This window comes from Aulonocara stuartgranti (assembly GCF_965226115.1).
Source record: "Aulonocara stuartgranti genome assembly, chromosome: 7".
Lineage (NCBI taxonomy): Eukaryota > Metazoa > Chordata > Actinopteri > Cichliformes > Cichlidae > Aulonocara > Aulonocara stuartgranti.
In genome coordinates, this window is record NC_138945.1 from 47,392,366 (window position 1) to 47,417,302 (window position 24,937).

Below are 24,937 nucleotides of genomic sequence, written 5' to 3' on the forward strand. Positions count from 1 at the left end.
GCAGTATTTAAAAGTGAGGGGAACACTGTTAAAACAGGAAAGGACTTTGACAGAAGACAGAAGATCATTATGTCAGATAACGGCAAGAAAAATGCCTTGAAAGCAGGTAAATTTTAATGTAAGGAATACTCTGACAGTAGAGCAGGGCGATATTACCAAAAATATTTATCACGATATATATTTGAAAATTTGCGATAACGATATAACCGACAATATAATTGATGCGAGACAAAATACAACTCCACAACATTACTAGCGCAAAAAGACAACCTATCATTTATTTTCACTTAAACAAGAAGCTGGTTTTTATGTACATTAAAGCTTTATAAAAATGTAACAGTGCAAATGCTAATTCCTTGCTGAAAGTTTAACCAAAAGGCATTTCCAGTAGAAATGGGCTGACATATCCTGAGCATAACCATGTATAATATCCACTGAAGTTAAAAAGAGGTGCTTTGCAACATTAAACTGCAGTGTGCAGTACGTATTTTTCGGACCATAAGGTGCACGGGATTATAAGGCACATTAAGCGAAACAAAGCAGTCAGATAAATCAAACTTTATTAAACTCATTCTTCTTGCTTCCTCCACTTCTGTACCATTGATTCATTAATGTTGAATTCTCTGGCAGCTGATCTATTCCCATGTTGTTGCAGTATATTAATGACTAACCTCGTATTGTGGATGGATTATCTCAGTTGTTCTCCTGACTGAAGTTTGGTCCATTTACAGCATCCTGCCATGCGATTGCATTTGTCCCTAACCATCGGGAACCCTCACGTTAACTTTTATTGAGTGGAAAAAAGTTAGCGTTCATCCTCCAGCTTCAGTTTATGTTATGGTAACATAGCTGTGTCGCTAGCGATCACGTAGCACATCATTATATACCAGCTAGCCCAACTTCAGTAACCCTACAAACGTCACTGCTGTTTAGTTTCCCGTCTTCATTTATGTTGGACGTGATAGCAGAGCTGTACGTTTGAATTTTTTCAGAAATCTCTCAGTCAGAACATGCCAGCTCTGTTCTAGGATGCCCTCTGGACCCAGTGGAGGTGGTGAGTGACAGGAGAACGGCGGCTAAGCTGTCATCCCTGATGGACAACATCTCCCACCCCATGCAGCAGACTGTGACAGCACTGAGCAGCTCCTTCAGTGGGAGACTGCGGCACCCACGGTGTGGGACGGAGAGATTTCGCAGGTCTTTCCTCCCCACTGCTGTCAGACTCCATAATAAAGACTTTAACTGATCAAGCACACACATCCATACATATGCAATAATACTAAGTGCAATAATCCTTTCTGTCATCGTTGTATTTTTACTCAGTTGTATATAGTATTTGTATTTGTATTCTATTTTTATCTTATTGTATATTTATTTTATTTTATTCTACTGTATATAGTATTTTATTTTATTTTATTCTATTCTGTACAGTTGTGTACTGTATTTATTCTTATTGTATTCTAATTTTTGCCTCATAACTTTTGCACTGTCCACTTCCTGCTGTGACAAAACAAATTTCCCACGTGTGGGACTAATAAAGGTTATCTTATCTTATCTTATCTTATCTTATCTTATCTTATATCATGCTTAGGTAACTAGCGAAACTAGCGAGCTAACTTCCGCTAGCTTCCTGCTAACTTCTAACTCCGTTAAATGTAATAACTTTTGTTTTCATGGATGCCTGGAAGTTAAACTTTATAGTTACACCTGGTAAAGCAGCAATGCTGATGGTTTTATTAAAGATGAAAGAATTTAGACAGTTTTTAACTCTCAGTGATGCTGCAGTGTTGTTTGACCTGAAGCATACGGAGTTTAGGACCCAGATTACTCCCAGATTTAAGAGCATCTTAGTCCGACAAATATGACAATAACAACGGCCGCTTGCATGTTCTGCAAAAAAATGTGCTTTGTTGTGTATCTGACGGACAAACACCAAACCAGTTCCACATCACTGAAGTTGCACCATTTTTACAAACCAATTCTGTTTCATCTGTTTCACTCAACAATCAGCCATGTGCGTATGAAAACAAAGGCACTGCGCATGCGCGTTTTACTCCCATTCTATCGCGATATTTCATTTTCCTATCGTATTACCGTGAACGGTATAATATGGCCCAGCCCTACCTGACAGGCCAGTTCTTAGACATATTTAACATTTTGTTAGTATTCAGTGCCATTTCAGCCCCCTGACCTATAATAAGTATAATAAGTAATACAGTAATACTGGGTGCTGGAGTTTCTTTGGCTAAACAAACCTTTCTTACATTCTTGTTTGTGCCGGCCTGCTGGATAACATACTTGTGCACTGTGCAAATATTCAAGAAATCTCATTAGACCATCCTCTACTCTCAAATCCTCAGAAGAAGGCCTGTTCCCCCGGCACCACATATACACATACACATAAAGTAAGACATGTACACCCTGTCACCTCCCCTGCTGGCATAATAAAAGATTTGGCATGACGGCTGCATAAGCGTGTGAATGGACTGGTAGCAGCACTGGGAGGCATCAGTAGCTGGAAAACAAAAACAAATGCACTCAGTAATTAGTGAGAGGATTGGTTGACAGAGGATGACGCAGTCCTCTCACACTAGTCCCATATCTGTAAATATACTATGTGTGTATTTCAGAGATATTTCTTTCTGTGTGTGTGTGTGTGTGTGTGTGTGTGTGTGTGTGTGTGTGTGTGTGTGTGTGTGTGTGTACGATGCAGTGGTCTATTTTTAGGCCGAATGTAATTTTGTGGAACAGACTGTGGTCCCTGCTGCACAGTAGCACTCTGTCTTGTAGGTGTGTGACTGAGAGTCAAACCAGCTATTTGCTATTTTAATGGTACACAATCAGACAACCAAAATGCCAAGAGACGTCCCTCTGAGACCCGAGGGCTACCGGCTCCATTCCCTAGCCAGATGAGAAATATCTGGGAGGGTAAGGTAATTAAACATGGGTTGTGATTCCTTCTCCCTTTAGAAAGATGCCTGAGCAATGATGAATCAAATCAGTGGTAAAGAATAACAAACAAGAGTCAAGCCGAGCTAACTTAACCCTTAGATGACCTTTAAAAAATTAATTAATTTTATGACCTGTAAACACTGTCCAAAATAAGCATCTCTATATAAGCCTGCAGTTCCTCTGTGTCCACATAAGCCACCGAGTGTTTCCCATGCATGTCTGTCATGGCCACAATTTGCTGGAGGATTTCATCCATCAGCAGCAGTGCATAGCTGGTGGCTCCGTTTGTGGGAGACCAAAATATGGAGATGGAGAAGTTCATCCTGTCACTGCTTCAACCATCTCCTCTCCACTCTCACCTTCAGATGAGTCAGAGCTGGTCTGAGGCCTTCTTCAGAAGTTTTCTGATGACTCTGCGGTGGTTGGATGCATCAGCAGGGATGATGAGACAGAGTACCGGGCTGTGGTCGACTCCTTTGTCACGTGGTGTGAGCAGAATCATCTGCAGCTCAACGTGGCAAAGACCAAGGAACTGATCGTGGACTTCAGGAAGACCAGGAAACACTTGACCCCTGTTTCAATCCAGGGGGTCAGTGTTGACATTGTGGAGGACTATAAATACCTTGGAGTACACATTGACAATAAACTGGACTGGGCTAAAAACACCACAGCACTTTACAGGAAGGGCCAGAGTCGTCTCTATTTTTTGAGGCGACTGAGGTCCTTCAACATCTGCCAGAAAATGCTGAGGATTTTCTATGAGTCTGTGGTGGCCAGTGCGATCCTCTATGCTGTTGCATGCTGGGGGAGCAGGCTGAGGGTCGCAGATGCCAACAGACTTAATAAACTGATCCGTAAGGCCAGCAATGTTGTGGGGATGGAGCTGGACTCCCTCAAGGTGGTGTCGGAGAGGCGGATGCTGTCCAAGATAAAGACAATGTTGGATAACACCTCCCACCCACTCCATGACATGCTGGTCAGTCACAGGAGCTCGTTCAGTGAGAGACTGAGATTACCGAAAAGCACCACTGAACGACACAGGAAATCATTCCTGCCTGTGGCCATCTCCCTGTACAACGCATCCACTTAACACACTGTTTGCTGCTACAGCTACTCATGTTTCTTTTCCAACTATTTATTTATAAGTGACTTATGTATGTATGTATGTATATATATGTATATATTGTACTATTCTTAGTTAGCGTATTGTCTGTCTTGTCTTAATGTTGGTTTAAAATGGAGCACTGTAACAAAAAATAATTTCCCCCAGGGATCAATAAAGTATTCTGATTCTGATTCTGATTCTCCATGTCAGCCTCCAAGTCCTCTGAGGAGGATGAGGCACCATCTTCACACTCATAGTGCACAATCATTTCAAGAGCCTCCAAAATGACTGCTCATACTTCTAACCATGGCTGCAGTGTAGCTGCATAAATTACTTAAGCAAGAACCAAAATGAAGTCCAATTTTGTTTTGATTCTTGCTACTGAGACACCTTTGACACACACGCACGCACGCACGCACGCACACACACACACACACACACACACACACACACACACACACACACACACACACACACACACTTCAGCAGCTGAGTTGAGTTCCCTACTGAAAAGAGACACGTTGCAGAGAAGTTGTGAGCCATCGGCACAGACTGACTTAAACTGCCTGCAATCTGTTGCCAATCTCTCTGTGTTTATAAATTAGGCAGCAATTAAAACATAATGAAAATACAAATTTTACCTTTGAGTCACATATTAGCTTGACAAACGCTATATAGTTCAGCTTCAGAGGACATAATGCGTTTCCTGCATCTCAATGTAATCATCAGGTCTGTTAGCTGCACTTCCATCACAGTAAGATATAAAATGATTTTTTCTAATTTCAAGAATTTTCTTTATACCCAAATTAAAAATATACTCTTAAAATTGCACTAAGCTTCAATCTGGAAAATGCAGCTCTCTGTTCTAAGACCCTTCCACACAATGAGTGCTGTCATACGCCTATTCATCTAAAAATAAATCATCTTGACTTTTAGCTTCACATGGAATTTGAACAATGTCTCCCAGGTGATAGCCCTCTAAACTATCCTACATTAGTCAGCCATTTTGGTCAAAGCAGATCTGTGACTGCCAAACTCTCCTGTCAAACCTAAAGACCTAAAGATTACCTAAAGTAATTTACATCTATTTTACAATCAGGACAATCAGTGTTGCTAACACTACAGTCATGCCACCAATTACTTTGACTTTTTCCTTTTTTCTTGTTGTTTCCCCCTTAATGCAGTAACTCAAATATGTGTTTAGTCCGTAACAGAACAGCTCTTTACTCTGCAGCGTTCTCTGTTCTATTATGTGTTGGTTTTAATGCTCAAAGAAGCACCTGAAGAGCAGAGTTACTTTCAAAAGTGAGGCAGCGAATTAATGAGGCATATAAAGGCAAAACAATTCATAAGAGGATACTGGGAGCCAACAGAAATGTCTAAATGACACGGACTTTGATAAATCCCAAAGAAGTTAGTTGTGAACACAATATCACTAAATATGCAGCCAGTAAACACAAGTGCTTACAGGAGAACGGCGAGACACAGCTCATGGGGAAAGTGGGACGTCTCACTGCTTCTCTGATGTTTTGTCAGAGGCGGAAGAGATGTGACTTACTCAAAATACAGATTCATTTTAAGATTGTGCGCAAAGCAAGGGGGGTAGGAATGACTCATTCTTCCTCTGAGAAAAAGATTCTTTTGTTAAGAGTTTTTCTTTTAAGAATAAGGCTCCTGTGCCATTTCCCGGCTGCTTAGTGGCAGGGGTGATGAGCCAGAGCACCTGGGAGAGCTGCAGACCAGAAAAACACTGGGTGTGGGAATGGTGATGGGGCTTTGTGATGGATATCCTGTCATCTCTGTACCGTACACGATGACACATGTTCAATCTTGGTCCCGAGGCACCTGTTGATAGGGCAGGATGAGATTTCACGCCACCGTGGAGCTGCATACATGTGTGAGTATAAACCAAGTGTAAGATTTATACTGAAAAAAGTGGCATGGACATCTTTATGGTGTACTAAACCAGATGACAAGGGATGTATCCTGCATGAGATCTGCATTTGGAAGATCAAATTGGAATTCATTAGCACTGTCTGTGCTGATTTGCTTCAAGTATTTTGTAATTTTGCAAGCAAATTGCCTGAGCCAAGGACGACCAAAAACAAGGTTAAACAGTCAAAAGAAAAGTGCTTTCTCCACTACAAACATAATTCAGTTTTGTTTCATAGATACGATCACTGTGCAATAATACTAGTGTGCATTCTAGAAATTAAACCTGAAGACCTGGAGTTTAAATGTTGCCAAAAAAAAAACAAAAAAAAACAAAACAAAAAAAACAAATAAGCTCCAATAGAAGAAAAAGGGGGAAGAGGGGGGATATGAAAACAGACCAAATCTATTTTTCATTGATGTAGTATAGTGGTAATACAATATACTGGAAGGAATGTGGAATCAACTATATACCATAAATAACTTACAAAAGGAGTAATCCTAATCACAATGAAGCCTGCTGTAATACTGAGTTCACTAAATCAAATGTCTGAATCTACACAGTCAATTTTTAGCATAAAAATAAGGTTGTGAAGGCTGATATTACATCTCCATAGACTTCAATGTTTAAATATGCACATTTACAGAAGAACAAAACACATTTTTGCACCTTGCATCCAGTTTTATTAAGTGTAATTCTAGCATTCAACTTCTATGTTACATAGAAACATACCTAATCTTGCTAACCAGCAGACAACTTTGCACTTAATCATGGTGCAAACCTACAACCTCTACCTCCATTTCAAACTACACCTCAGGTCTAAATCCCTGCATGGCCATAATAGAGTTAGATCAGCTGCAAAAAGCTTTTAATTTCCATTTTCTCATCCTCATCCATCATTCCGTTTTGCTGTGAATCAGCTGAAAATTGCTGCTAATCAGGTCAGTCACTGGCCACAAATAATGTTTTCCCCCCACTAGCCCAGGCTGCTGTGATCATTCTCGGGGCTAGCCATGGATAACCAGCGCTCATCTCTTGACTGATTCTAAAGAATGGATTTCTCCTGTACCACAGACTAAAAAGACATCTCTGTCTGTTTGTCATGCCTCACTGTGTTCAGTGGTTGTACCTGTGTTTGTTGGTATATTCAGATATTAGCATCGTTTTCTTTTCTTGTTTAATGATCATTTTAAGCCTTTGCACTGGTGAATTAATGGAGTGATTTTCTTCATTAACAAGCTGCAGAGAACATTGTAGGTTTATTACAGAGCTAACAGACCTTTATTGATGGCTCACGTACTACTTGGCTTTTCAGTGCAGTGCATTTAACACAAAACTGATTGTGGATGTTAAAATGGTAAATGGCCTGTATTTGTAAAGCGCTTTACTCGTCCCTAAGGACCCCAAAGCGCTTTACACATTCAGTCACACACACATTCACACACTGGTGATGGCAAGCTACATTGTAGCCACAGCCACCCTGGGGCGCACTGACAGAGGCGAGGCTGCCGGACACTGGCGCCACCGGGCCCTCTGACCACCACCAGTAGGCAACGGGTGAAGCGTCTTGCCCAAGGACACAACGACCGAGACTGTCCAAGCCGGGGCTCGAACCGGCAACCTTAACTAACTGAAGACTCCAGTACTGCCAATGCAACCCCTACTACTACTTGATTCATATGCTTTAACTCTCACAAAACAGGACAAAGACATGAAGCCTCATAATTGCTAAAAATTTCACAAGGCAATCCTCTCTGTTGCTGCTTGAAAATATTCTAACTACCGCACAAAAATGTAGGAGACAAAACTCAAAGACCAAAAAGCCTGGATGGTCACCCTTTTATAGCATAAAACCAGTCCACAACGAATCAAGAAAGGACATTGTTTGAAAGCGACAAATGTGGAACTAACACACAAACACACATATATACAGGTAAAGACTGAAACCACAGACTAACCTTGGAGGCTGACGTGTCCACAGTGGAAGAGGTGATGGCAGTAGAGGCTTCGCTGACGGTGGTACTGGAGAGCTGCTCACCCGCAGGTTTTGACATCATTCGAGTACCCTGCGGCCTGCACGCACACACATACAGAAAACGTCACTATACATAACCGGGAGGACTCGAAGAAGTAGTGAAGTGTAACCACACCTCTGATTTAGCCGTTACACATTTCCCAAGTTGTTACTGCAGCACTGACATCTGTACATTGTCTCACATTTTTCTATTATGGGCTGGCATATAAGGCAGACTGTTAGGGAGCAAATAAACATTGTATGTATACTAAAAGTGCTGCTGGAGTTTCGTTCACCTAAACTCAGGATTGAGACTGCCCAAAGTGCCTGTTTTCCAGTTGTTTTTTCGACTCTTAGATTTTGAGGGATATCATTAGTGGAAGCACCCCACACTTGTGGTTCAAACATTCTATTTGCAAAGAGCAGAGAGAAGATCTGGATAAAAAATATGGAGCATATAATACATAATTGTTATTAATGTGTTTATATGGGACTCTAAATTAGGTTCACTTTGTGTTTCAAGAGCACCTGCAGGGTTTTTGTTGAGGAAAATAATTAAATCTGATGTCTTACGCCTTAAGGCATCCTGCTATTCTTGACGTTCCGATTTTCCCAGTGTGTGATTTGGAGTCTATCAGAGCTGCTTCGGAAAGACTCAAGTATGCAAATATGTAAAACACATAACGCGATAAGGAGGCAAGGGTGGATTCTGTGAACTGGAAAAGTGTGCTTGGGGACTGTTTCAGGTTGTCATACAGGCCAGTGACAGATTGAGAGCATGCATGTGTGTAAAGAAAACACCAAACATCTGACGAAGGCAGCTCAATGACCTGAAGACAGACTGTCCTAAATTTTTCATTATTCTCACCGTACACACCTTGGAGGGAAATGAATAAAACTCCTTCCACAGTGTGTGCGTGTTCACACAAGATCCATTTTCCTTTTGTACCTTCAGGTCAGCCAAGACCTATTTCCTTACATGACCTTTTCAGAAGAGAAAGCGGTTACCAAACTCGCAATGCAGACAGAACAGAAGAGTGTGCACAAAGCACTGGGTTGTGTAACTGTTTACTGAATGTAAATTAGCACCATTACGCCTTATTCCAAAAGGATGTCAGACACAGCAGTCCCAAATTTGAGACTGAGGACTATTACGTCACCATCAAACAAAAATAGCAAACTTTTTTTCATTGTTCTGATGTTTTATATCCAAGAACAATTTTTCAGTTCAGAATCTTTTATGTTTTTGAAACTGTTTTGACATTTTCAGATATTTGTGGATGACACAATATTAATTTAATGACATTAAGCTTTTTCTATTTATAAAATATGCGAGGGAAGTTAGTGAAAGAAAATTCGCTGTAACCACTGTTAAATGTCCACCTGAACAGCCTCTCTGACATGTTGTCACCATTTCAAGATCTATTTCTGCTGGAATTTGAATTATTAATACATCTTGAGTATTTTATATTTTTTTTCAGTTCTTTTTTTCATAAACACACATTTAAAAAGCATGTTTCTTTTACATTGACTACCATGTAATTTAAGATTATTACCAGCTTCCATAATGATGTCATAAAGAAAGATATAGGTTTTCCAGCCTACTGAATACCATGTAGCTTTTATTCAAGCTGTTATTATGACTTATTAATTATCTGTCAAACGCAACGGTTCAAGAAGGAAGTAACGTGGAGCATGGCATCTCAACAGACAGTAACACGATAGCTAACGGACAGCCAAGAACTGGATAATCCTTTGGCAGCTGTGAATGAGACTCAAAGTACACACAACAAAGTACTCAGGGTTTGGTAAAGTCTTTTTCACATTACAGCACTTTGGTTTCAGGAAGCACACTCTACCTTGAAGAACAGGAAAACAAAACAAAACATGGCAATCTACAGACTTTGAAAAACTCTGCAAAAATGGTTCAGAAACCGCTATGAGTTCAGGTTTTCAAACCTTATTTCACAAGCTTCTGCTTGTAAGAGTTGTAGATTGATTTATTCACACAGCTCACAGTGATATCCACCCGACTCCATCGCAAACAGATGTAATAACCTGCAATAATAGCATTTTAAAACGTCTCTTTGTCTGCAGTCTTTTTTCGTGCTATTTTTTTCTTTTATTTCACCTGAACCTTCAGGAAGAGCCAGAGCAGGAATTACTGGAGTCTTGTTCTTATTTGTTTTTTAGATAAGCAGCCTGATGTATACATTTTATTTATTTATTTGTTTGTTTGTTTGTGTGTTTTTTGGCCATCTCATTTCACTTGTACTTTACACTTGTACTTGAACTATTTTTAAAGCAACCTTGGACGCATTAAAATGACTGAATCTAAGAACGTTTTGGCAGTTTTAGACATATCACCTTCACTGTGTTCCTGTTAGAAGCCTGAGGCACTGATGAATTACAAATGTTGTGAGTGCCTATCGTCCACATTTGTTTATATGAGCCTCAAATATGTTATCAGGCTAAATGTCCAGCAAATTGGAGTTGTGACTGCTTCTGATATTTAGATGTTCCTGATTTTAAAGTGATTTATGAAGACCAGTGATTGTCCCACAGTGCTAATTATGTGCCTGCCTGTAGAAAGATTCCCTCTCTTCCCTCACATTTTTGGGGAAGCCAAATGGCGCTCAATACACATCCTAAAATCACTTTTACAGTCACTCAAGAGTCACTGCAGTCCTCTTAAAGATTTATCCTCTAAATGATCGGCTACAGACACTTTTTCCTGCCTACAGACCTTCTGCTGTCCTCGGTCGCAGCTGTTTGTCTACGATTTTACATATTCCACATGTAACCTTGTCGGCTACCAACATTTGTGTGTGTATACTTTTAAAACCAAAGTACACACAAACAACTGAGGAAACAAAATGAGCCTCCCTGCATGTGGTCTTCACCGAATATCTATTTGCATGATGGCACAATCGCTATTGCTGCTGTCTTTTTGTGGCGAGACAGATGAGACTTTCTGTGCTGTATTTTTTATATTCAGTGGAATAACACCAGGCACAGTAAGTGTCTGTATCTGTCTGATTAGTTTCAAAAGAGAGAACAATGGTAATATAATACATTCTTTCATCCAAGAAAATTACTAAGTGTTACATTTCTTTCCGACTCCATCTTTCTCAAATAAATCCATAGTTTTATTCCTCTGAGCACATTTTCGTGTCTTGGATGCGTCCCTCTTGGTAAAAGACTTATTAAAGGAAAAATGCTTTGATTATGTCTGATTTGAAAATATTTCCAGAATGAAACAAATATTGGTTTTGATACTACGTTATTTTTGTTGTTTATCTAAAGTATATTTTATCTGTTGTGCTCATCTTCTCTGTATTTCACTTTTCTTTTTTTCCCCCCAATAAAAACACTGATCTTGCTCCCAGCTCTGCTCTCCACGTTACAGGCTGAGCTGTAACGCACCAACACAGCCAACAGTTTCTGAACATCACTAAATTTCTTTCCCACATATGCATAATGGCTTTGAATGTTGTGTCAGTGGGTTCGCAGAATCTGTTTTTATTCCCCTGTCAAGAGAATTTCATGGAAACTTTTTAAAGGTCAGGAACCCTAAAATAAAAATGAGTTGCATTTTCATCTGAATTCAAGTGAGAAACAAAAAGTATTCAGTGGAGTAATTGTAAGCAACTGAAGTTATCAAACATCTGGGGAAGTCACTGTTCTTTAATTAAAAGCTAATACAGGGCAGAATTGAAAAGCTCCCGTGATAAAAGCACGAACTCGTTTTTGTGCAGTAAAATTAAACCATCATATTTGCATCTAAACAAGAGTTTTCTTGTTTATTTATACTTGCAGGCTCACAACGTGTGTGTGTGTCTGTGTGTATTTTGAAATCACACATAATACTTCAGAGTGATATTGTCAAATTTTGTCAGATTTAATTCTGTTTTTCTGAAACAGAAGGAAGCTCAGCAGAGGATTGGAAAACACGCAAAGCCAGATGGTAAGATGAAATAAAAGACCAGACTAATTAGAGCACAAATTTACTTCCTTTCTGTGTCATAAAGAACAGATTTTAGCATCTGTGACCTGTACTACTCTGAAGATAGAAAAAAAAAACACAAAGATCTTTTACATTGACTACCATGTAATTTAAGATTATTATTACCAGCTTCCACAATGATGTCATAAAGAAAGATATAGGTTTTCCAGCCTACTGAATACCATGTAGCTTTTATTCAAGCTGTTATTATGACTTATTAATTATCTGTCAAACGCAACGGTTCAAGAAGGAAGTAACGTGGAGCATGGCATCTCAACAGACAGTAACACGATAGCTAACTACTCTGAAGATAGAAAAAAACCCCCACAAAGATCAGAAATGAGCACCTGAAACTCAGAAGTACAATCTCTCTGGCTTTTCCGTCCTATTATACATGTAACACAGCTCGTAGAGGTGCAGTGCAATACATTCTATTCTATTTTACTGTATTCTATTGTATGATCATTTCTGTTTAACTGATTGGTTCAGGCAACCAAAATAATCTAGCTGAAATGATTAAGAAAAAAAGAGAGAAGAGGAAAAAGTTTGAGTAAACAAGATGAAAAGGCACACTGCCGTAGTGTGCTGTGCAGTACAATACTGATATTGTATAGTATCAATGTAGTTCATGGAACAGTTTTACCATGAACTATTAATTTTTGGTAATGATTTTATATTTTTAGGCTGCTTCCCATGAGTGTTTTGTGTTCACTCACCCTTTTCACTTACTATGTGCTTACACATCACTCTGTGTTTAATTATTAGATATTAATCTCAGTTACTCTTCCACAGTGTGTCTTTTGTCCTGTTTTCCTTCCATCACCCCAGCCTGTCGCATCATATGGCTGCTCCTCCCTGAGCCTGGTTCCCCTGCAGGTTTCTTCCTGTTAAAAGGGAGTTTTTCTTTCCCACTATTGCCAAATCCTTGCTCATACGTGGTGGCTTGATTGTTTGAGTTCTCTCTTTATTATTGTTGAGTCTCTACCTTACAATATGAAGCGCCTTGAGGCACCTGTTGGTGTGATTTGGCACTATATGAATGAAACTGAATTGAAAGAAAATGAATATTTTCCTTTGGTATCTGACTTATTAAATGTGACTTTATTCTATGACACGAGATTAATATCTGTCACTGGACATTTCTGTTCATGTAGAATAATACATGTTTCTTTGTGTTCTTTCTGGCACAACACTTGTACCACAGGGTAAAGACTTCAAGGTTATGTTAGATTACTAAACATCCCCACTTGATTATTGAAATAAGTCTTCAGTTGTCACAAAAGTATATGTTCACTGCATGATTATCAAGGACATAAAATCACATCACAACAATGATGTTATTAGCATATCAACAATCACTTAGATTCATTCATAATTTTATTTACTGGAGGATCAGAAGGTTTGGTATCGTGATAACGTGGTAAATCAAATACCCAAATCTTAGTTTTAGGCGACTATTTTTACTGCATTTTTATGAAGTTAAGCTAAAGCACTTCAACACTATATATTTCTCTGTAATGAAAGTTGCATACTATAATCATTACAATTTTACTGTAATGTGGCTATTAGAGGTGGCTATGAGAAACAATAAGTGCCTTAGCTTACTACTGTTACCTGCTTTCACAGACTAGTGCTAAAACAGTCTTCTGATACCAGAGGTGTGGACTCGAGTCACATGACTTGGACTCGAGTCAGACTCGAGTCATTAATTTTATGACTTTAGACTTGACTTGAAAAAATGTTCTAAGACTTGTGACTTGACTTGGACTTTTACACCAATGACTTGGGACTTGAATTGGACTTGAACCGGTTTACTTGAAAAGACTTGATATTTCACCCCAAATATAAAATTTAACATGCATATTATATAGAGATTGAAAATGTGACGTCATTCACGGGTAGAACCGCAAAGGATTCTGGGAACTCGTGGCAAGCGGTACTAGCGCACGCAGGCTTTCAATTAAAATCAGTCACACAGCGATAAAAAGAAACACAAAAATGTCAAGAAGCCGTTGTATTATTAACTGCAATAGCCGGTCGCATGACAGCCACGGGAAGCCGACGGGTAAAGAGATTGGTTGTTATCGGATTACGTCGTTGAAGAGAAATTGTTCGAGCCATGTTTCCGAAGTAACAAAGACGCGACGGATGGTCTGGATTGCAGCCATTCAAAGAGCAAATATAACGTCCCAGAGCACTCCAGCTCACAGGTTAGTCTGCTCCAAGCATTTCCACAAAGGTCAGTCTGCTGTTGTAGTTAATGCGTCATTTTCATAACATAATTGGTGATATAGGTTACAAGCAAGTCTGGCGCTGAACAGAAATTGTCGCGCTATGCTCCTTTGTTTATTGTGCATAAATAGTGAATTGTCCTGACACAATATTGCGTTTCGCTTCTGTTATTATGGCACATTGACAAAAACATATACTTTTATTCACAGGGTAAAACAGGTTTTTTGTATCACTAATTGTCCAGTACGATTACAGCATACAGTATTATTGTCACTGCTACATTTCTGTAATGCTACCAGAAATTATTTCCACTACTAATTAATTACCGTTGAGCTCAAAGGTCCTATTAATAAACGGTTAACAAATGTGTATTTATGACGACGATTTGTGAGACTGGTAAACTTATGATACGTACGATGGTCTTTACTTTCTACACGGTGCATTTCAAGGTCCTGTACCCATCCGTCGGTAAACTGTATCTGGGCTTGTTGCAGTGACCGGAAGTTACTAAACTTCATGAGTGTATGCACTCACTCCAAGAAGCGTATGATTATAAATATGCTAAGATGAGATAGCTGACTTCATCTAACTAGCAAATGTTTTCCAGGCTACGTTGGTGATGCAGTTTTTTTTAATGTGTATGATATTTTTGTCATGCGATTTTAAAGCTGGTCCTACAACCGCATCCAAGAATAACATGCAGCTTATCTCAGAACTGTCGGTGAAAATTATTCTTGGAGCTAGGTTTAATTGAGCTGCATTTTAAAGAGGTGCAATTTCACAATTTGTGTATATTTTCTAAGTTCACTATTTTGTCATGTGTTGAGAAAAACACAGATTAAAAAATTACATGGTCTAATATTTACATTTAGCATAACTGCAACATGCTTTTTTTTTTTTTTTTTTTTTAAAGACTCGAAAGGACTTGAAATTCAAAGTTTCAGACTTGTGACTTGACTCGGACTTTTACACCAGTGACTTGAGACTCGACTCTGACTTGCCTGACATTACTTGAGACTTGACTTGAGACTTGAGGATAAAGACTTGAGACTTACTTGAGACTTGCAAAACAATGACTTGGTCCCACCTCTGTCTGATACATCAAAATCTGCTTAGTGTGTCTGCAAAGATGTAAGATGATGACTATGACCTGTCTCCATGGACCTCCAACTGCTGCAGAGAATAACAGTCAACCTCGGCATCAAATTTACTTAACTTTAATGTTGAGGATCATCTCTAGCGATAAGTGCCGAATCTCGGGCAATGACCCAAGACCAAGCATCAGTTTTAGAAGGTAAGTGCATCAGGTCAAGAGTACAACTAGAGGATCAAGTTGTTTAGACTGCACAACATGGAGAAAATGTGATTTGTGAAGAAAGCATCACTGAAGTATTCGAGCTCTGATTCATGACTGATGAGTGCAGGAAGAAAAACTGCAAATCAAATATACAGCATTGCTTTTGCTTCATATTCCTGTTACCTGATCTCAAATTACTTGTTGCCTTTTTAAAATGTAAAAGGCACGGCAGTGATTTCACACTTGAAGTTAGTTTGCTCATCACAAGGGGTTTGAAGGGGTCATAATAAAAAGTGCAAATGGGTTCTCTTTTGCTTGCATACCATATTCTCAAACTGGAACCATACTGGAGACAAAGGAAACAGCACATTCGGTTTCAAATTTGACAAATCCCATGTCCTGTAATTCTACAAATTGATTGTAACGGAAGACTAAATCTCAAGAGAATTTCTGACAAATAAGTTTGACAACCAAAATGATGTGGTGAAGGGATGCAACCTAATGGGGTGATACCTTCAGAGAAATCAACTCATCTACACAAGACGATTCTTTGAAGTGACTTCAAAAGCTGAAGGTTTAGAAACAAAGGATAAACCTCATAATCACAGCTCGTAATTAAAATAATAAAAAACAAACATGGAAATAAGGGACTAGCTATCACTAACGACGACTTAAAGGAGACTTCAACAGAGAAAGGACGATTTCTCTCTGATGTGAACAAATTATTCTACAGAAGAAAAAGAAGAAAAGGCAGACTCACTGGTTACTTTCTGAACTTTGCTAGTAGATGGTGGGATCCCATGTTGCCTTCAGAACTCCCTTAATTCCTTATGGCATAGAGTCAACATGATGCTGGAAATGCATCCCCAGAGATCTATATTAACATGATAGCATCACCCTGTTGCCAGTTTCACCACATTCCACATGTGGCTTAAGATCTGGTGACTGTGCAGGCCAGTATAATAAACTTATTCCTCAACCAGTTTAAGATGATTTGAGCTTTGTGACATGGCCCATTATAATAATGGAAGCAGCCATCAGAAGATAATGTGGTCTTAAAGGGATGGACATGGTCACCAACAATTTTGAAGTAGGCTGTGATGGTTCACCAATACTCAGCTGGTACACAACTGGCCCCAAAGTGTGCCAAGGAAATATCCCCGAAACAATCACATCACAAGGAGCAGCCTGAACAGTTGATAAAAGGTAGGATGGATCCATGCTTTCATGTAGTTTACACCAGTTTCTCACCTTACCATGTGAATGCCGCAACAGAAATCGAGACTCAGATACACAACAATTCTCCAATCTTTAATTGTCCAATTTTGGTGCGTCCATGGAAACTTTAGCATCAGTTTCATGTTCTTAGCTGACAGGTTGTCGTCTTCTGCATAGCTTGGTTGTCTTCTTAGCAGATTGAAGCAGCCTGGCCATTGTTCTCTCACCTCTGGCATCAGGGGCACCTTCGTTCCCCCACTTCTGAAGCTAGGTTGAACATCAGCAGGTTGCCATTACATTGTCAACATACCAAAATGAAGTGAGCTGCTGCCATGTAATTGCCCAAATAGATATCCGCATTAACGAGCAGTTGAACAGATGTACCTATTAAAAGTTAGTATTAAAGAGCAAACTGTATGGTCAAAGCATGACAGCACATGAATCACAACCTTAGAAATAGCACATACTAATCTCACTGTGCAATACAGGCCATGAGTTGACATTGAAACTAAAATATGTGTTGGAGAACATTTGTCTGCCGAGAGAAGCGCCTTCCCTCCACTTGTTGAGAGCCCGATAGAGAGGTCACAATGGAGATTTAATCACACAGGAAAGGTAATTGTCATGAAGACTGACATTTGACCATATGACTTTTTATAATTTAATTGTACCACTCATGAGAAAACAGGAAAAAAGTCATTTTTACTGCAAGATACTGCAAACTCCCACATTCACACATAAGATGCAAAGAACAGGAAATGAAATATGGGGAAAATGAAAAGCAATGGCATCCCACACAGAGACGGCTGACATTTAAACACAATCATACATTCATGCTTCAGTTTGCATCCTGAAGACCAAGGCAGTCAGAAATACCCAATCAATTACCCAATTAAACTCAGTCACTGTCTTTCTCTGGTTTGTTTTTTGTATGTCCACATTGTTAGACCAAACTATCCCTATAAAATAAAAAAAAAAAAAAAAAACACATCTGGATAAACAGTAAGGACAAAAAGCTTTCTTCTGACGATGCTGGAAAGGACAGCCCGTGTCTCCACTGCACATTCATTTTTTACTTTGAATTTTGTTTCCTTGGCACTTCAGTCTTAACAAATTGTCCGATGTGATGTTCTTTTTTGATGTTCATGGCACTAAATTGCCTTACACTAGACACTCCTTTTTTTCTCATATTATTAAATACTGGCTTGAAATGGAAAATCTATTTGAGGTTCAAAGTTTGCTGTACTTACTCATGGAAAAGCTAACACTTCACACTAGGTAATATATATTTTTCACCCTAAAATAGGGATAAAATATGGGAGGTGGAGTCACAAAATGCTTCATTTAGTTAAACATCATAACTGTGAATAGAAGGATACTATCTTGAGCTCGATAAGTGGCTCCCTAACACTGTGTTGTCAGGCAACTAATAATTATGTACCCTAAAAAGTCCTTAAAAAGTTCTGCTAAAGAGAACCTAAGTGCATTTCCACAGTTGCCAAACTCTGGAAATTATGAGAGCATGACAAATCCAAAGCCCCTGACTGACAGCAAAGAGAAAAACAAAATCTGGGATGGAAGAAATGAACCGTTTTCCTGTGTGGAGCAAACTGCAATTAAACACCAGTGCAACCTACCATGTAGAGAAAAGGGGGAAAAAAAACCTTCTGAACACAGTATCGTGAAAGCTGTCTTGCACCATAGCTTCAGCTGGCCTCAGTCATCTGTCGGGGAGAAGCTTCCTGGTGCTAACATGGTTGAAAGTGAGCTAAAGTGGCACTTGGGAACCAAAAGAAAAAAAATGTGCTGGATCTTAACTGTAGTCAGCAAGACGATTTGTGGTTTGTGTGAAGATGTCTAATAAGGTGACGAAAGCAAGGTATAGGAAGAGGCACTGTTACAAAAAATCCATAAAATAACAGGGCTCATTCTTATGATATATAATAATCAGAGGAACTGACAGCATGTCAGATAATATGAAGGCTATTTTGAAACTCTGCATCTCTAAACCAGTAGGTTTTGAACATTTTGAGCCTTAGAAGCACCAAGTGGTCACACAAAGCATTCACTATGCTCAAAGATGAAATTAATATTCTCATCACAATTTCAAAAACGAATTAAAAGAGCATCTTTTTTCTGAAAGAACGTCAATTTATTGTGTCATTTTAGGAAACCTTGAATCGTCTATAAGGTTTTCACAAAAGCAATCAGCTTAATTAATCAAGCTTAAATGTACCAATTATGTTTTGAATACTGATACAGGTCTGAGATTTGCCCAACAACACATTTCATCTACAATGCCCCCGCCCGCCCGCCTCCCTGCTCCCTTCCGCTTCAGCTCCACAAAGCTGCTATGGCAACACTCAACCAAAACGTTGCTGTGCCCTCAGCGAAGCACCATGTGAGCACTCATCACATTACTGGCATAGCTTCACTTTAATCACCAAATCCAAGATCAATACACAGAGGATGAGTCAAAGACACAAAAATATGTGTCTAAGTAGAGCGAGAACAGGAAACATTCACTGAGAGGGACAGAGGGAAATTACATGGCATGGAGAAAGGTTTTAGAAAAGCAAGTGTGACAATGAGAAAGACATGCCAAGAGACAGCAGGAGTTCTTTTTTATCTCCATTTGTAGAGGGACATTTTTTCATCTGGCGTACATGCTCTATTTTAGTAAAAACAAGCTTGTTTTTTCAGAATCTGCTTGATAATTACATTTAAATGTTTGGTTCCCCACATTTTAACAAATCAAGAGCGTTCAAAATTTCATAACATTTACGCAGAAGAAAACAACAACACTACCGTGCATATATTAAGAAATATAAAAATTCGTGAGAAAATATTTTTTGGGACCAAAACTGGTCTTACAACTGATGCTTGTGCATGACAAACAGGAGTTAGGAGATTTATTTTATTCCATGCAACAAGCTGTGCAAGTCTTGGGATTAACCATGCATCCCAGAATAATACAAAACAAAGTTAGGAAAACTGAAACTGACAGTTCTTCAGTCTATCTGCAAACAGCTTGAATGTTCTACTAGCTTCCGAGATAGAAATTTCAGTGCATTCCAAGACCTTACACCCAGTGACAAGAAGACAGACAGATAGATGTGGTGCAAATAGACTTAGACACACTTCAGATACTGAGACCTCGACAGCAGCAGCCATGGGAAGTTATTTTGTCTCTCCTGCTGCCAAAATAAGAGCTGATAAGGTACTCCTAGAACCTGTAAAGTCCTGACACTTTAGCCCTTTAATCCACGATAACCCCTAGTGAGCAGGCCCGCTGACGCCAGCCTCTGTACACACACACACGCACGCACCACACCCTGCTGCTAATATCACTCTCAGGTTGAGCTTTGACTCTGCTTTGATGGTCTCTGAGCTGATGCCGCCATCACAGATCATGTTGACATCAAACCAAAAAAAGAAGCCTGGCTGGTGCGGGTGGAGCTGCAGCTGATGATGACAGATATACACAGTAATATGAGCTCCAGTGTATTCCACAGGCAGTGTGCTAGCTTGAGGCAGCGACATGGTGGCTGTAACCTAAAGGTTACCTCTGCTCCATCTGAGTGCCTAACTTATTAATGGTAAAAAATAAAAATATTAGTGTGTGTGTGTGTGTGTGTGTGTGGTTTTGCAAATATGTCCTACAACAGCACTGCAAATATTCTGAAAGGCACAAAGGGAAATGGCTCAAATTATAATTTCATATGAGAGTTAAGAAATGACCGTGTTTGTGATACTGAACATGCTTAATAGCAGATTGGCCAGTATTCAGTCACTACTGATATCTTGGATACTTTTCATTTATGTATGTTTTTTGTTTTTTTGTTTTTTGCATTCAAAAATGTCTTTCAGTGCAAAGCTGTGGTTTGGATCATAAAAAACTACAGATGTCTTAATATTAAACTCAATACATCAGTAATTATCTTAATTATATCAATATACGTATGAAGTGTGTTCAAAAATGAACCTTTAAAAAGCCCTAACTGTCAAGTACGAAGCTAATTAGGGGTGCCAAAAGACACTAATGCTACAGATTCTAATTGACTAAAAAGTACTATTGGATCGGATACTCCTTTGCAACACTATCAACACAAACAATTGACTTCACAGAGCACTGCTGCAGACAAACAAGCACAAGACTTCAGTCAACTAAGGTTTAATTGGTCTTTGAATGCTTCAATACATTACCCTCAAGGTTCTTCTTTACAGCCATTATGAAGATGGCAATCGATGCTGCTCAGCTGTGCCCTAAATAAGCACAGCAAATGACCTCCTTCGTTGTTTTAATACACTCATTACACCGAACTATGAAGCATTTCCTGTTTAGCAGCTAAACCGATTTAATTTCTACTGCCTCCCTCTTTAAAACCTTATAGAAAAATTACTGTTTTCATAGTGACACATATACACACACATATTGGTAAAATGTGTGTGGGTTGGACTGACACATTATCATAGTGGTTTGTGCAGACCTGCTTCACGCCTACACAGCTGCTAATAAGACAGATCCACCAGAACATGGTGAGGAAATATGGAACCAGGTCCTTCATCATTTGGGACGTATGGAGGAAAGAGAAGAGGAGAGAGAGATGATGCATAGGAATGGGTTGGGTAGCATGGGAGGGACAGGAAAAGACAAGTGAGCAAGACAGATGGGGCAAGTGGTGCAAAGAGAAAGAAAATCACATGGCGAAGGGAGCCACAGTGGCAAGTGGAAGGACCGGTGAATGGAGCTATAGTGTGCTTTGCAGTGTGGTCCATGCCAGACAAGTCAGGCGGGCAGAAAAGCACTTCTTGCCCACGCAAAACAAAAAGCAATCTTCACTTCACTTTCAGTGCAAAAAGGAAGTACTGCTCATACTAATATTGCTTCTCTAGCAGCCAGGTAAATCAGACTCTCCAACGGGTGGGAAGCTAGAGTTCTCAGCAAAAAGCTACGACAGGATGTATGGGCAACAACGGAAAGTGAAATAACAGAAACATTGATTGGGTGGGACACAGAAATAGAGGAAACAGGAAATTGAAACCAATGAGATGATGGCAGAAAGGGAAAAAATGGAAAGAAAACAGGCTGATAGAAATTGTGCTTGTGCCCTGAAACTTGATTACATTTTAATGTGTTCTTTCATTAGATTAGCTGCCACAAAATCTCTATTAATTGTTCTTCACCAAATCAGTGACTGGATTTGGCTCTGATGCATTTAGGAAGAATTAAACCTAATAAAAGATTCAACGAAAATGCAACCAATAACCAAGCACATGAGGTAGATTTTTCTATTAATCCAATCAAACAGTAGCGAAGGTACCTTAATAGAGTTTTTGTGTGCAGAAAAAGATAAAGTATTTCATGAGACGATGTTTAACTAATTCAACTTAACATCTTGGTTTTAGAATGAACACTATTTTAGTATTATTGACATATTAATGTTACAAAAAAAAAAAAAAAAATCCGCCTATGCAAAAAGAATTCGCAAAAAAAAATGCCAAATAGTGGTGGTAATCTGTTAACCAGTGTATGAAATTTGAAAAACACTGACTGCACTTGTCTAAATGATGATGGATGTTTTGTGAAGAGATTTGTAGCGGGGTTTAATTTAGTCGCGTTAGAAATATTACTGTCTGTCAGCTGAAGTTCCAGACTGTGTAAAGAATTCAGCTTTTGATAAAAAAGCTCAAAGTATACAAAGCACTGATCTCAGGTCCCTTACACCCCCCACCCAAAGAAAGCCTGAGGTTCATGATCCCCCCTCTTGTGCTGTGAGTTTTTAACTTAAAATCACACAAAATTCTCTTCCAGCTTTATTCTTAAGAGCCATTTTGTCTTGGATATGCCATCTGGTATTTAAAGGCACTTCATAATTACAGAGATTTTGTTGACGAACCAGATTTCAGCTTTGATGTTCACCAACAACAATACCCATAACTCATAAGTTGTCATGATGTGTGTACATGCCCACACATACTAATCAGCAAAAACATGCATATTCAGTCTAAGCTGCATTAATATCCATAGTGCCCGAGAGCAAATTACATATACAAAACACTACAGCAAGATAGGTGAGCCACACAAATGCATTCACCACATACCCAGAGATACTAATTAAAGGATTACAGATATCGCTTAAATACCAGGAAGCAAAACTGCACCGCAGTAAATGACACCGCTGTGAGGATACAGTGTATGTGAATTTTAAAGTTTTGACTGAGATGTTACTCGCTGTCAGTTTTGGCCGGCGGTCATAGGTTCTGTCCAATAATATGACGCGAGACTGGAGTAGAATACATCCATGGATTGGCACTTTATTAAAGAAGGCACATGTTAACAGCACAAAAACACTCACTCCAACTAAACACAATGGCTTCCTTTTATACTCTACCTTTTCAGGTGAGCATCTGGAATAGCCCAAGTATGGGGGTTAACTAATCAACATGAAAACATAGCCCTCCACACAAACAAACATACAATAACATTAAAGCACATCACAAACATATACATATTTCCAACACGTACTATAAAAAAAACCAATAACATAAGCTTCACTCATTTCTATCTAAATTAAAACCCTCTTTAACCATACTCCTTAACCTGGCACACTGGTCTGCTCCAGGAGCTCTTAAGCAGGTGATTGAGCCGCTTTCACTCTTTTGCTCCACATCCTGCAAGAAGCAACCAGGACAGGTGAGTACCTTTATAAGTTCTCATTTCACAAGCAGCTCTAACTTTGGCTCTTCTCTGACACAGGTAGGATGGCCAGTCCCCCTGTCTCTTCACCTTTACAAGCTGTCATTTTAATCATATGTCAAATAAACCTAATAAAGAATTCATAAGAACTAATGTGTTTTTCTTTATTATACTATTTTAAATTCCCAATCCATCAATTAATCACTAACAGTGCCAACAAGGTAATGGAACCCCTGGTCTCCATTACACTCACTATCAGAAAACGCATCAATATTTTTAACACTGTTATATTAATTAGATTCCGTACGCCGAGGGAATGAATATATGTAGGATAAACTATATAAATGTACTCAATCCTTTAACTTTCTGGAATTTGTTTCATTTAAGTTACTCAATGGTCACAACAAAGCTAACTTTAAAATCCCTGACTTACACGATGGATTAAAAAGGACTGATTATTAGAATGTTGCTAATAATGTGGTTACCACCCCGTCATATGTAAATCAACAATATCCTTCACTCTCATTGGTAGTTTCTTTAACTACTTGCCTAGAAGCTGAGAAAAGTTAAACTCACACACACACACACACTTCACAGTGATTATTTTCTCCCATCATCACTTGAAATTGTTAAATGTCAGTAACTTTCTGCATTCTCTATTTGCCATTTCAGTGCTAGTCACTTCCTGTGTGGCTGCCTCTTTAGGGGCTTCATATAAAACCCATCAGAAACGGGTTGACTTTTCAGAAAGGGGTTAGTTTTAAAAGGTTAAGTAAGTAAATAAACAAATGGATGGGTGGTGTGACCAAGTAATAAAGCCAATAGTCTGACAATGTCTGCTGAGATTGGTATGAAGACCTTTGGACATGAGTCATTCCCTCTTGTTCTGACCCCACCTATCCTCCTAGTCCTATGAAAATCAAAGTTCAACCGACATAAAATCTATTAGTATTGATGGGGCTTTTTTTCAATTTCACCCGATGTGCTCTGTAAGCTGATGTTCAACTTTAACTTTATCTCCTGAGGGTGTGCGCAGGTGGACAGAGGAAAGATAGGAAGACACAGAACCGGCCACACCATTCAATAAAACAATGATAAAATAAATAACCGAAAACACAGGAAACTGTCAGACATTGTGGCTACATTTTGATTTATATCCCACCCAAACCAAACTGGTTTATAGAAAAGTGCCACAATCAAGATATGGAATTATTTTTCACAGAGGGAAGGAAAAAAAAACAAAAACACATACACTGTATTTCCTTGATTATCACGGGGGTTATATGTTCCTTAGAGGTGGTCTAAGGAGCTTGGAAAGAAAAGCATCTGGACTTTCACCTCTCATCCGAGAAGCTTCTTCAGTTCAGAACTAGAACTGAAGAAGCTTCTCGGATGAGAGGTGAAACGTTTTCAGGCAACTTAAAGAAGTCCAGATGCTTTTCTTTCCAAGCTCGTTAGACTACGATGACTTGGATGACCG

At 39.1% G+C, this 24,937-nt stretch overlaps 1 protein-coding gene across 10 annotated transcripts in view; it reads right to left on the minus strand.

Annotated features, from left to right (window-relative positions):
- LOC309710813 (pleckstrin homology domain-containing family A member 7-like) overlaps positions 1-24,937 on the minus strand; it is a 151,559-nt gene that overhangs the window by 45,321 nt on the left and 81,301 nt on the right. For all 10 annotated transcript variants that reach the window (XM_082540596.1, XM_082540601.1, XM_082540605.1 and 7 more), the window contains one exon: positions 7,949-8,063. In XM_082540596.1, the coding sequence (XP_082396722.1) occupies positions 7,949-8,063 (115 nt within the window). The remainder of the gene's footprint in view (positions 1-7,948; positions 8,064-24,937) is intronic.